Here is a 12,612-nt window from a genome sequence, read left to right on the forward strand (position 1 = left end):
ATTTGAAAAAAGAACCTGTTCTATTTTAAAACAGTCAATGCAATAACTTGAATCATTTGACTTTCAGCAGGTCAAACATCTTATTCTCAACTTCTTCTAGATGTAATGAAGAAGTTTAGGTGACAGAGTGTGCAGTCTTCCAAACCAATGATTTCACTGTCTCGTCTAGTAATACCAGTGGCAAAGCAAGGTTTCATTTTACAGGCCATTGCATCATTGACTAAAGGGAAAAGGTCACTTTAAGACTCCAACAAATCATTAAACAGTTTGTTTATGGTTTGTGTATGGTTAAATACTGCATTTGTATTATACTGCAATACTGCAAGCCACAAAATACACTAAGAATACAAAGTATTTAGGTAATAGTACTATATTGAAAATAAATAATGTCAACTTTTCACATGCAGTACCACAGTCCTAAATCTCAAAGGAGTATAAAGACACATGTACATTTTATCTCACGTCATCCACAATTGATCAAATGAATAATTAACTACAATAAAATGAAACACAGAACTGGAAAAAAAACAATGGCAGATAAAAAAGCTGTAAAAGAAGATGCAAATAAAATTCAATTTATGGATTTTGCCTTAAAAACCATTCAAATCCCCAAAGACATTTTGCACGTTGTTGTAGCATGTAGATATCTAGTCCAATAAGGATACCACTAGTGGATTACAATGGTTTTAGATGTAGACAGAAGGGAAATATCATCCTTGTATAATCAAAGCTCTCTCTGGCTTAGTGTGAGGCAACTCAAATCAATACCCTCCTCGTTTCACCTCTTTCCACATTCAGACAGTGTCCTTGTCAAACTCACACACAAAATACATGGTGGGATTGCAGGACACGTCTGTCCACTCCCCTGCGGCCACCATCTCAGCACAGTCCTCATCCTCGTAGGCATCATTGGGTTCCCCTTCTCGCCATTTAATGAACGTGCTCATGGGTGACCGATCCACATAGGTAAAGTGACCCTCGCGGTCCATGTCGTTGATACCGATGTACACCCTGCTCAGGCCCGCCTCCGTGATGTAGCCCGCGATGGCCATGTTAGCGCCCTCATCCTTGGGCATGGCTAGGTGTCCACCTCTGCCCTGACAATAGGCCTCTGCATCTGTGTAACGCTTCTCCTCTTTGACCAGCAGATACACCTTGCTGTCTGTCTCTTTAATGCCGGCAACAGCTGCAGGGGAGGGCAGTGCTGAAAAATGAGCACTTGTATTTCTATAATCACATGACATCTGTTCCCCATCACTTACATCACTGCATGACAGCAGGCAAGGCAAATAGCCATTGATGAGAACATTTATTGGAAGATGGTGCTGAAAATGACAGCATTTCGGCTGGTAGATACAAAAATGTATAGACGTACCATTTTTTATGAACTTGAGCTCATTGGATAACTGAGCTACAAGGATGTCCATCTCGCCAAACATCTTTCTCAGGGGGGAGAACTCACATTGTGAACCTCATGTAAACAAAAAGGAATTAAATCAATATTCACACTTAATGAGCACAATATTAAGTTATATTGTAAGGAAATCAATCAGTCTAGCGGATCTACGAAGGGAAAGTGGCTTTAATATTGTTCTACCTGGATCGCCATCAGGGCCTTTTGGCCCAGGATCTCCCATGTCTCCCTTTACCCCTGGGGGTAAGGAGAGAGGATTTAAAAACTCAAATTCTCATGCATTCTACATCTAAAACAAATGTAGTTTAAACATGTATAGTATGAGCTACCTTTGAATCCGCTTGGGCCCATTTTACCGTAGCGTCCCAAGGTGCCCTTCTGTCCTTTTAGACCAGGCTGTCCTAAAGGAAATAAAAACAAATCTGTTTTTAGTTTTTGAGTTAGTGTTACATAGTATAATATAATTAATTTTATAATTATATGAGCATTTTCATTGTTAGATATTTTATCAGTTACTATTCTCATGTTTTGTGACTAAGAGAGTAGCGTAGCACTTTATTTCTCAGAGGGAAATTGCACTGTTACAGTACCAGGGCAATGGTGGAAGTAAAGTAGATCTGAACACTGAGAAGTCTTTTCAAGGAAGAACATGTAATCTCAGCAATGAGGACAGGCCCCACTGCTCATTACGAGCAACAGTAAACACTTGTCATCTAGCAGTGGATTCTGGGTATGGTTTCTCACATGGCCCCTGACCTTATGTAAACACGGCTCCACTTCTCAATGCTTCTATGAAACTGCTCAGTGGTGCAACCAGGCTATAGAACCATTGCTTTGCACACACTTACATACCAATCTCTCCTAGGGGCCCTAGTCTTCCTGGTCTTCCAGGTGCCCCTTTCTCTCCTTTCTCTCCAGGCTCACCTGTCAGATTGGGAGAGAAATAAATAATATAAATATAAATATAAAAAAGTAAATAAAAAATAAATAAACATGAATTCACCTTCAATCAAAAATGTGTATGTGTCAGGGGCGTAGCCAGAATAATATTTTTGGGTAGGCCTAGAAAAATATGGATAGGCATCTTTTCCGTTTTTTTACTTATTTATTTTGCAATGTGTACCCGGAGCATAATTCATCTGAGATATTTTCGTTTTTGGGTAGGCCTTAGAACAAATTGGGTAGGCCTGTGCCTACCCAGGCCTACCCGTGGCTACGCCACTGGTGTGTGTGTGTGTGTGTTGTTTTTGTGTGTTTCATATGAACTACGTGCCTTTGAGTCCTGGGACGAGGATTTGGACATTGCAGGGTTCGTCTGCCATGTGCTGGCTGTAAACTGACTGCATAAGTGCCAGACCAAGCACAGTCAGGAGCACCCAGGGCATTGGATCATCTCCTGTCATCCTGCTACATGGAGTGGTTAATAGACTGGAAGACAGAGAGACATCAAATGGAACCATGGAAGAAATCATGAATAATTGTACAGTTGAACAAATGTCTTAAGGCTTTACTTATAGCTTTACTCTAGCAATACCAGTCTGTCTTCAGGTTGAAAAGAAAACAGACTCCTTTCCTATTATACATTCCGTGACTACACCCCACTGGTGTAAAAGAACATTTGTTGCACAAAGGAATGAAAGAAGGCAGTCTTATCTACACCCTTGTGACCTCAGTGTGATGGATAACCAGCCTGACAGATTCACAACAAGACATGGTTCACGTTAATGTCCATGAATGTTAACATGCTTTCATTGATTACTACTGCATATCATTAAGATTGATTGGCAAATTATTGGGAAGACTTGTTGCTAACATGGTAGAATTTTCAAAGACAGCAGATTTTCTTCATTGTATTAGGTATGGGATGAAGAGAATGCGTTCTTGACACAAAGCCCCATAGCAACCTAAGTCCAATTTTCTTGAACATAAAAGATGCATTAACTTAAGCATGAATAAAATGTATACTAAATTAAGCATATGACTGTCAGGCTTTTTAAATACATCAAAACAACAAAAAATGCAGTATCTCAGAAGGTTTTTTTTACAACTGAAACAATGCTATTCTGGTTATTGTAAAATTCCCGATTTGTAGTTTTGGGTTGTTCGGTACTTATAAGTTATTCCATACTAGAAAACATGAAGGAGGAAGCACAAGAAAGGGCATGTCAATTACTCTCATAATTGTGTCAAATTGGCCATGCATGTCACAATTTGTGTATCAAATAATGTCAAAAATAGGTTTTAAACCTACCTACAGTGGATTTTTCCGGTCCCCAAAATCAGCAAGCAGTCTCAGTTTAAGGAGTTTCCCAAATTAGCCACATGAGGGGCTCGCACAATGGTGGTCTCTCTGAGGAATCTAATTTTCCTCCTCAGGAACCCCAGAATGTGTGAGATAGGCCACCCATAAACAGTTTCACAGATAAAGCCCAAAAGCAGCTGGGGCCTCGAAGATAATTGCATGGGAAAGCACTGGGGTCACTGACACCATACAAGATGATAACAACAGCACAAACTGAACATCAAAGGGAATAAGAAAGTTAGGTCGACTTTTGAAATGCTTTAAACTATACGTTTAAAGCCTAATTAAAATACAAGCGTTAAAAATGAGCTTTCAGTCAAGTGAATTGGAGTCTCCAAAATTGCAAGTCTTGCACTTGATGCAATGATAAAATGTAAGACTGTTTTTGATTACGTTTTCCCATAATGTATTTTAATGTGTAGGCCTTATGCCAAGTTCCCATACAGTGTAAGGTTAGGGTACTGTAGCTATACTTCTCATGGTCTTGTGGTATCTGAACTCTGCTTCTTGCGTTCAAGAAGAATGACTAGTTGTTGTCTGGGTAACGAACAGTGTTCGAGTTTATGACTCGACTAGAGTAGCTCTAGGTATAGTTTGACATGAAGGATGATTGCGGTTCTCAGGTGGGCGTTTTAACGTGTTTACTTCCACATCAAATTAGACACATTAAATGTCATTAAATTGGTGCGAGTATACACGTGCTGTAGTTCTAGAAAAGTCAGTGCTAGCCGTCAGAGTCAATTTGAGGGAGTAAATGCCAACGCTTGCTGTTGCAGGCTTTCAACTTTGGGTACGCGAATGCCATCACGTGCAGTTAGTGCTAGCTAAACACTGCAGCTACTGTAGCTATACCTAGCCATGTTTTGATTTACTTTACTAGCATTGTGACAATGAGGTAGCTGTTTTTTTGTATTATTGTAATTTTCAATCTAGATTTGTATATAGGAAAAATATTGAGCCAAATGACAGATGAGATTCTTAAATAAGTTGGCCTACTTGGAATTTCTACAACGTAGCTAGTGGGTGACTTTTAGCACCCTTTATTAACACGCTATTGAAAAGCTCACTGAATATAATTCAACATGTTAGGATTTTACAAAAATACCAGGTAACTAATAGTACAAATTTGCCTCACATAATGTTTTGTATTCTTAGTATTTTTCATGAAATCTATGTGTGGTGTACTTTCCAGCTTTCAGTCTGGAGCCCAAGTCCATTGCAGCTCAATCCACAACAGGAGTAAGTACTTCAATTGAAACGATATTGTTCTTTTTCCAGGGGTCTATCCATGAGAGAATCTTTCACCATGCATTTATCCCCACTGTTCTGGTCAAAATGGTTTGATGCTATTCATGGTCAAATCTTTACTCACAGTTAATATATGTTGGTTACAGCTGTTGTTCCCTAAATGTATTTTATTTTACTGATAACATTGTTAAAATGACATGAGTCATCAAAGAGAATGTACAGGTATATTAGTCATTTAAACCAGGAAGATTCACTGGAATGGGTATTTTAGGCATGCAGTCGTTCATATTTTTATTTATTTTGCAAGTCCTTAAATGTGGGCCACCCTTTGTATCTTTATAAAGGGAAATGTTAATTGCATGTTTTTTCTTCTGTGTTAATGACTAGTGGTGCTATCCAGTGATGAAGAGACTGAAACACCGCCCTCCACCAGGATGGACTTTTCATCCCCAGAGACTGCCCAGTCCGCTCCATCCACATCTAGTGGCAGCATTGAAATGGCTAAGGATAATGATACCACCAGTTTTGACTTTGACAGTAAACCCTCAAAAATCAGACTACCCAGGAAGATGCTTATGAAAGATCTGGTACTCTACAACTAGGCTTATGTATTTTATGTTATTGTTAATTATGAGGTCAGTGTGATTCATTATTTGACTCTGGCTGGGGAACTGATACAAACAACTATTTACTCAAAGAATTTAGTGAATTTCAAAAGATTTAACTGCACTTCAGAATTGTGTTGAACATCTATCAATATTCTTATGATTATTCTTTCAGTGAATTTCATATGTTTTCTCTTGGCAGCTTGGGGAATTGGCCAAACAGAAAAAAAGCAAACAAGATGATGCTTCATCCATTCCTTCTAAAAAGATGCCTTGGGCTGTGTCTGAAGTCACTGCGTCGTGTCGATTTGTGAGAGTGGGGACAATGCCGCTTACTATTCAAAAGCCAGTCACAGTAAGCAAATTAGTTACTTTAGTGTATTCCAAAACACAGATTCCCTGACACAATTCCTATAGACTAACCTTAACTTTACTTCCTGTATTAGTTTACAACAGAAAACATCAGGATAGACGATCAAGGTATGAAACTCTTTTCTAATTTTCTTGTTTGTAGAAATTGGCTCTCGACCACAGAGGGACGGACAGTGAAACCGTCTGTCTCTAATCCTTTCTACTTCACTCTACTGTGCCTCTACTGATCAGTGTGTGTGCAGGCATCTACTGTTGTCAGCTGTGAGATGTGCTTCTCCAAGAGGCTTCCCTCCCTCCTTCTGAAGGCCACCCCTGCCGAGTGTCTCCGGCTGTGCTACCTGCTCAAGATGTCCCGCTCCCATGGAGGCACCTGGGTCGACAGCAACAGCCCAAGTGAGAGACCTGAAAGTCACCTTTGGTTTTCATGAGTTGATATCCTGGCTTGTGAAAGCTTGATTATCTGCAAGTGGGTGCAACCTGATTTGGTTGTGCTCTTAGGTTCACGTTGATCTTCGGTAATCTTAGGTTCCTGCTTATCTTAGGTGATCTTAGGTTCACGCTGAATTTTGATTTTCTCCACATCCTGACATATCCTTTTCAAACCTCAACATGCTGTTTTCTATTCACCATAACTTCCGCTCTCTGTGGTTGAAAATTTCCATCGCAGATCTTGGAGAGAACTACATCATCCTGGTGTTTAAGGGTTCGCTACCAGAACAGGACGAAGTCCTGCTGAAGGATATCTTAACAGAGATCGGGAGAGCAGAAGGGGTGGATGACTTTATAAGCGAGATTACGTTTGAGGAAGCCAACAAGATACTGATGCATGGCAAGAAAGATTCCCCTAAGGACCAGAGCTGCACTTCCCAGTCTCTGCTGCCAGACTGTCACGTCTCCTTGCCAAAGATTTCCGCCACTGCACGGTTCCCCCCACAGTTTCATCCTAAAACATTTCAGCAGATGTTTTTGGACACCTTTTCGACACAAACTCAGCCTGTTTCAGTAGCTCAGCAGAAGGACTCCAAAGGGGTTTCCCACCTGCTAAAGAAAAAGGCACCTGAACGCTGTTTGCGCTCCAATACACGAGCATCCTACCCAACATGCCTTTCTGACGGCAATGATGAAAACAATGACGTAGTGGAGGTCCTTCCGGTCTTCTCTGACCCTGTCCAGAGGTGAGGTCTTTAGGTTCTATGAATGGGTAGATGTTGAACTGCATGGAGATGTCAACTGAATGTATTTCATGTGGCCAGGTCAAAAGTAGATGCGTGTCCTTCTCTACTCTACACTACCTTTACATTTAGTCATTTAGCAGACGCCCTTATCCAGAGACACTACCTTTACTGTTGTCTTGATTAGGTTGGTCCTGTACCCCCCTCCTCCAGCCAGAGGGGGCATATCTGTCACCAACGAAGACCTTCACTGTCTCAACCAAGGAGAGTTCCTCAATGATGTCATCATTGACTTTTACCTCAAGTGAGTGATGGTCAAAATCATGGCCAACAGTTTTCTCTCTGCAGTGAGTTAGCTCAAATCAAAATTCAAAATCAAATGTCTGTGTGATGTTTGCAATGCAAAGGTACCTGATGTTGAAAGAGGAGAATGCGATGAGGAGCCATGTGTTCAGCTCCTTCTTTTACAAGAGGCTGACTCAGACAGAGCAGGGACAAGCCCAGGCGCCGGAGAATCTACTGTGAGAGAATTCAGTGTGTATAGAATTATGTACTGACTGCCTTTTAGTTATATTGTAGCATACTGTACTATAAACTATGAGAAGCCGTGTAGGACAAAATTAATTCTCAGCCTTTCACGTGCCATCATTCTCTCACACTCACTATCATATTCAGGATGCCCATACTCCTATGCAATTTGACGGTTTCCAACTGTGTTCCAGTGAAAGGAAGTTGAGACACAGTCGAGTGAGAACCTGGACCAGAAATGTGGATCTCTTCCAGAAGGATTTCATTTTTGTCCCCATTAATGAATCGTGAGTCTGGCACACACTAAATCCTCTTGTCTGGTTCTTCCGCTATCTTTACCAGATTTTCACAGCAACTCAGGATTTGGAGGGATTTTTACAATAGGATTTGTAATTGATAAAGATCCAGAAGTTGTTGGTTCATATTCCTGATAACTATCCCTCCCTTCCTTGTTCCAGTGCCCACTGGTTCCTGGCAGTCATCTGCTTCCCAGACCTGGCGGGTGCCCAATCTGACCCTGGGCCTCCCAGCCCCTCACCTCTCTCTTCAGCCTCCCCTCAATGGCCCAGCCCGGGGCCTCTCTCCACCTTCCAACAGGAGGATGATGAGGAAGAGCCCAGCTGTCTAGATCAGGGCTTCCTGTCAAGTTTCACCCCTCCAGGCCCCAACCCCATGTCACTGTTCTTTCGCCCCATGAACAGCATTGCTACAAGCTACCCGGACCCTGGCTCCAGCCCTGGCTCTTTTCCTGAGGGTGACTTGACAATAGGGTTTAGTCTGAGGGTGTGTTCAGACCTGCAGGAGAAGGAGATGGGGACAGGTGTGAGAGAGCTCGGTGTGAACTCCTACACGCTGACCACTGGACAGAAGGCTCGTCAGACAGGTGAGCATTGAGTAATACACCCTTTTGCCGGCTCACTCTTTTTCAAGTGTTTTCACTCCTGTTGTTACACTCTGCTATCTTGTTTAAACCCAAAACCTGGTGTGATTGTGTTTTAGATCGAAATCATGACTTTTTTGATGTCACCCCCAAAGCTGCAACGCATAGACGGTGAGTGCTGTCTGGGATCTCAATTAGCCGCACGCAAGCGCTTCCCACACTACTTCACCTTATCTGTGATAATCCTGTCCCCCATGTCATTCCCTTCAGTGACACTAGATGGCAGCATACATTCTGTCCAATCTTTCATCTTCTCCAACAGACCCTGCATCCTAATAATGGATTCCCTCAGCGGCAATGGCAGATTGGATGTTGTGAAGATCCTGCAAGAGTAAGAACTAAGCTGTCAAGGAAAACGTTTTTGTTATCAGCACATCCACTACAGTGTACTAAGGTAGAAAATGGGGTGTTGTATGTGTGTGCCTATGTAGGTACTTAGAGGTGGAATGGGAGCTGAGAAAGGGGACTAAGAGAAGGTTCTGCAGAGACACCATGAGAGGTTCCAACCCTCGTGTTCCCCAGCAGGATAACTACAGTGACTGTGGAGTCTACCTGCTCCAGTACGTGGAGAGCTTCTTCCAGGTAAGAGGGTGTGGTGGACAGACAGAATACACACACTGTGTTATGTTATTGAGGGATGCAGGAATCAGAAACGTCTTTAATTGCCAAGTAAGTGGTCACAAACAAGGAATTTACTTTGATGGGCAGGTGCATACCGTTAACATAATAAACAGTATAAAATGTACAACAAAATACTGGCAGAGCTATACAATATAATTATAAAATAAAATAATATAGAATAAAATAATACACAATGTTAAATATTTGTATGTAATGTTTATTTTTATTTTTGTTCTTTATTGTTAATATAGAATCCCCCACAGAGTTTTGAGCAACCCATGGACTTAAGTAAATGGTTTCCACTAAAACGAGTGAAGAGAAAGCGAGCAGAAATCAAGGAGCTCATTGTCAAAATTCACCAGCAGCAGGAGAGTGGAGTGACAGCTAATCACCACAGGAGGGACACCTTTCCTTATTTAAAATGAACAGCACTTTCTTTACATTACATGAATTGGTAGTTACTAACCAGAGTTCATCTTGTAGTACTTTTCTCTGATTTGTATTCTGCCATTGTCCACTTGTCCATTTTTTGTATGCCTTTTCCTTTAATGGTAGCACTTGTTAAATATGTTCACTGTTAAGGTTTTTATAATTGGCAGTTTACTTTCCTTGGCTGGAGATGACCTATGACCCTAAGTTGTTACTTTTATAAATAATCAAATGAAAAGAAGAAAAATAAATAGGTGTGGTTTTGTTGTAAATTGTCAGCACCCATTATTAAGGCCCAATTCAGAACTCTGAAGTGTTCCAAGTGTTTTTACTACTTATGTTAAGTTCTCTTTTCAATTGGTGATGCTTTAACTCTTTGGTTCTCTTGGCACTCTTCTCAATTATTTGTGAGAAGCACTCTGTTAGATTGGCCACCTGTTGAGCCAACAGACTAAACTAACATATGGAGAAGCAACCCCCCCCCCCCCCCCATTTTTTTGTTTTTGTTTTGTTTACTCAATGTTTTAACGGCTCCCATAGATTATCTGTAGTTTTAAAACAGAATTCACACTTTGCAAATGTATCTGACGTGTCATCACTGAAGTTGGCTACCCCAATAAAAGTTTTTTTTTTTGTGCTTCGTTAGACATTTGTGTGTCGTGAGGATACTTTATGCCTTATCTTTTGTTGGATAAAGCATTAGCATTATAATCCACTCTACATAATTCTCAAATATGCCTGGGATAGGAGCCGTGGTCTCACAGCCTCCTGGGGCTCTGTATTCACTGCATTGCACTGTATTCCTCAGATTCATCCCAATCCCATACAGGAACGGCTGAAGCCTCTAAATTATTTCACGTGATCTGGTTGGAAGGGCATAGAAATGAATGGATGTGATCTTCCGATCATTTTCCTATACCAGATTTCTCTTATTTTAAGGGGGAAAAGATCTAGTAGCTTCGGTAAATCTGTAGATTAATTGATCATCTGAGTAGAGGAATGGGAGATTACACAGTAGGTCCTGAGTAGGATGTAGTTCAAGTAAGTATTTCCTTAAAGCTGGCATATTGCATGACAGCTGTTGCATGCAGTACAGTATGATGGTTGCATGATAACATTGACTTGTGAATTTAGGCATTGTGGTCTGGATTCACTGTAGGAATTAAACAAAACGTAAACATCAAATTCCATGTTTACATGTCTTGGCCTTTTGTTGGAAAGACCACTATATCAGATTTCCTAATTAGATTTACAAACCCAGTATAGACTTTCAAAGGGGGATCAAATATCTTAGGGAATAATCCCAAAAGTTTTACATTACCAGCTTTTTAATTATTTATAGGTTTCAAATTAGCATTTGTTGCTAACCTTTATCGAAACCGGTAGCGCTACTCCATCATCCCCACCCATGTACGCTACTGATGAACATAATGTCTCATGTATGCAAAATTCAAAGGAAAACATTCATTTTACATTTGAGTGTAAAAACATTACATTTGAACACAAACTAAATATATATTAGAAGTCATTTATATTAAAGCATGTATTTATATTTTAAATTACTTTGGAAACTCTAAATAAGATAACATAAATTAAGTTACCTAGTCTATGTCATGAAAGCTAGATACCAATTAATTTAGTTGGTGGTACAAACCACGTGACGTCACCTCGGCTTCCCTGCCTTTTCTTTGGACTTCAGTCATCCTCCAAGGCTTGCGTTCTGGGCAGACCAAGGAGTGCTGGGCAGGACAGGGTACCTAAACCAGCTGGAATATCTCATCACCACAGAGGATCTATATGCGGTAGCTTCAGACACTTTCTGTTGGGCTAAGTATAGCTGCTTGACCATTTGAAGACCATTGTAAGTTTCTACTTTTTTTTAATCGTACACTTAGCGATGCATGTCCCACTTGCTAGCTTGCTAAACTTAGTGCTATAGTATCCACACTGTACGGGCGGGAGAGATGGAGCGAGCACGGTTGACAATTTTTTTTATGGTAGCAATGTTCACTGTTTTAACTTAAGTGGTTAGGGCATACGATCTTGTCTTATTGTGTAAATTGTTGTCATTGAATAGCAGCCCATGTAGCTATCCTACTGTTGACTATAAGGCTTATATGCTGTCATCCCCTAGCTTTCCCGGGATGGCCATTACACAATAGCTACAAGTAAAGTACATAATTAGAATGAGAAGAATGTGTCCTCTATCAGAAATGACAGATGTGACATGTGAATGTGACAGACTGTCAGTCACATTTATTATTTGGACAGCAAATAATTTAGTAGGCTAAGACTTTATTCGACCATTGAGATTATTGAAATAGATTAAATCTTCAACAGATTATAGCCACATTATAAAGAAACTAACTAAACGCAGCCCATTTATACATATTTTGGAGAAAGGTGCTTTAAATGCACTACACTAATCATGTAAACCTTGCAATTTTCCATTTTTTATTGTCTCTTCCTGATATCAGAGACCAGACAGTAGGTCATGGAGCCTTAGAGGACCTAATTTAGACCCAAGAAGCCATATGAAACTTTTTTTGTGTGTTTTCTGCTTACTTAATGAAACCACTGTCTCGAGTGAATGTAGTACTTCTTATATCCTGTTGGGTTACAGGAGACATCCCAATGTATTTTCCATATCCTCTCGCCTTACTGGGAGCAGGAAGTGAGAGGGAGGCAGCTCAGAGCGGTGTGTATGTGGTTTTGTTTTGTATGTGTGTGAGAGAGGGAGCGAGTGTGTGTGTGTTCCAGGAAACAGTCTGTAAACTTTGAACTCAGGTCTTCTGTATGATTGTACTGTTGTATCCTGTCACAGCACACCTGACTGGCCTATCCATGATCCAAAGGCTTGTATCCTCTCTGACATCATCATTTGTTTGATACGTCTCACTTCAGCCGGCCTGACAAATATCTCACGGCCGGTCTGGATTAGGAAAAAAAGTCTAAGAGGATTAAATGCAGAGTCAGACCTA

General features: G+C 40.7%; 3 protein-coding genes across 10 annotated transcripts in view; 2 read left to right on the plus strand and 1 right to left on the minus strand.

Moving 5' to 3' along the window:
- Positions 1 to 750: 750 nt before the first annotated feature.
- colec11 (collectin sub-family member 11) lies at positions 751 to 4,296 on the minus strand. Its single transcript, XM_062470187.1, has 7 exons — positions 3,666 to 4,296; positions 2,688 to 2,821; positions 2,267 to 2,338; positions 1,744 to 1,815; positions 1,598 to 1,651; positions 1,376 to 1,471; positions 751 to 1,186 (listed from the first exon to the last, which is right to left on the minus strand). The coding sequence occupies exons 2-7, from the start codon at positions 2,815 to 2,817 to the stop codon at positions 795 to 797; spliced, it is 816 nt and encodes a 271-aa protein (XP_062326171.1). The 5' UTR covers positions 2,818 to 2,821; positions 3,666 to 4,296; the 3' UTR covers positions 751 to 794.
- senp6b (SUMO specific peptidase 6b) lies at positions 3,905 to 9,924 on the plus strand. 5 transcript variants are annotated; one of them, XM_062470184.1, is made up of 15 exons: positions 3,905 to 4,089; positions 4,909 to 4,955; positions 5,352 to 5,551; positions 5,772 to 5,924; positions 6,016 to 6,049; positions 6,173 to 6,334; positions 6,609 to 7,116; positions 7,301 to 7,417; positions 7,521 to 7,634; positions 7,836 to 7,928; positions 8,100 to 8,524; positions 8,641 to 8,692; positions 8,844 to 8,912; positions 9,013 to 9,163; positions 9,454 to 9,924. In XM_062470184.1, coding segments are annotated over exons 2-15 (2,253 nt in total). In that variant the 5' UTR covers positions 3,905 to 4,089; positions 4,909 to 4,954; the 3' UTR covers positions 9,628 to 9,924. The 5 variants fall into 5 exon arrangements, with proteins under 5 accessions (XP_062326168.1, XP_062326166.1, XP_062326170.1 ...); XM_062470182.1 differs by lacking the exon at positions 3,905 to 4,089 and adding an exon at positions 4,202 to 4,339; XM_062470183.1 differs by lacking the exon at positions 3,905 to 4,089 and adding an exon at positions 4,423 to 4,611.
- Positions 9,925 to 11,331: 1,407 nt separating this feature from the next.
- The window catches only part of myo6b (myosin VIb), a 37,718-nt gene continuing 36,437 nt past the window's right edge, over positions 11,332 to 12,612 (plus strand). For 2 of the 4 annotated variants that reach the window (XM_062469025.1, XM_062469026.1), the window contains exon 1: positions 11,335 to 11,492. The gene's annotated coding sequence lies outside the window, so the exon portion shown is untranslated. Of the gene's footprint in view, positions 11,493 to 12,612 lie in introns of all 4 variants that reach the window. The other 2 variants (XR_009931353.1, XM_062469027.1) reach the window with 2 other exon arrangements.

Source organism: Osmerus eperlanus, chromosome 9 (genome assembly GCF_963692335.1).
Source record: "Osmerus eperlanus chromosome 9, fOsmEpe2.1, whole genome shotgun sequence".
In the NCBI taxonomy this organism is placed as follows: domain Eukaryota; kingdom Metazoa; phylum Chordata; class Actinopteri; order Osmeriformes; family Osmeridae; genus Osmerus; species Osmerus eperlanus.

Excerpts from the sequence above, each read along its gene's own strand:
- colec11 (XM_062470187.1), bottom strand. The coding sequence starts at position 2,817 with ATGACAGGAGATGATCCAATGCCCTGGGTGCTCCTGACTGTGCTTGGT. Across the intron at positions 2,339-2,687 it reads CCTCGTCCCAGGACTCAAAG|GTGAGCCTGGAGAGAAAGGA; the intron begins GCACGTAGTTCA and ends CCAATCTGACAG. Across the intron at positions 1,187-1,375 it reads GCTCAAGTTCATAAAAAATG|CTGTTGCCGGCATTAAAGAG; the intron begins GTACGTCTATAC and ends CCTCCCCTGCAG.
- senp6b (XM_062470182.1), top strand. Across the intron at positions 6,335-6,608 it reads GGTCGACAGCAACAGCCCAA|ATCTTGGAGAGAACTACATC; the intron begins GTGAGAGACCTG and ends TTTCCATCGCAG. Across the intron at positions 8,693-8,843 it reads AAAGCTGCAACGCATAGACG|ACCCTGCATCCTAATAATGG; the intron begins GTGAGTGCTGTC and ends CTTCTCCAACAG.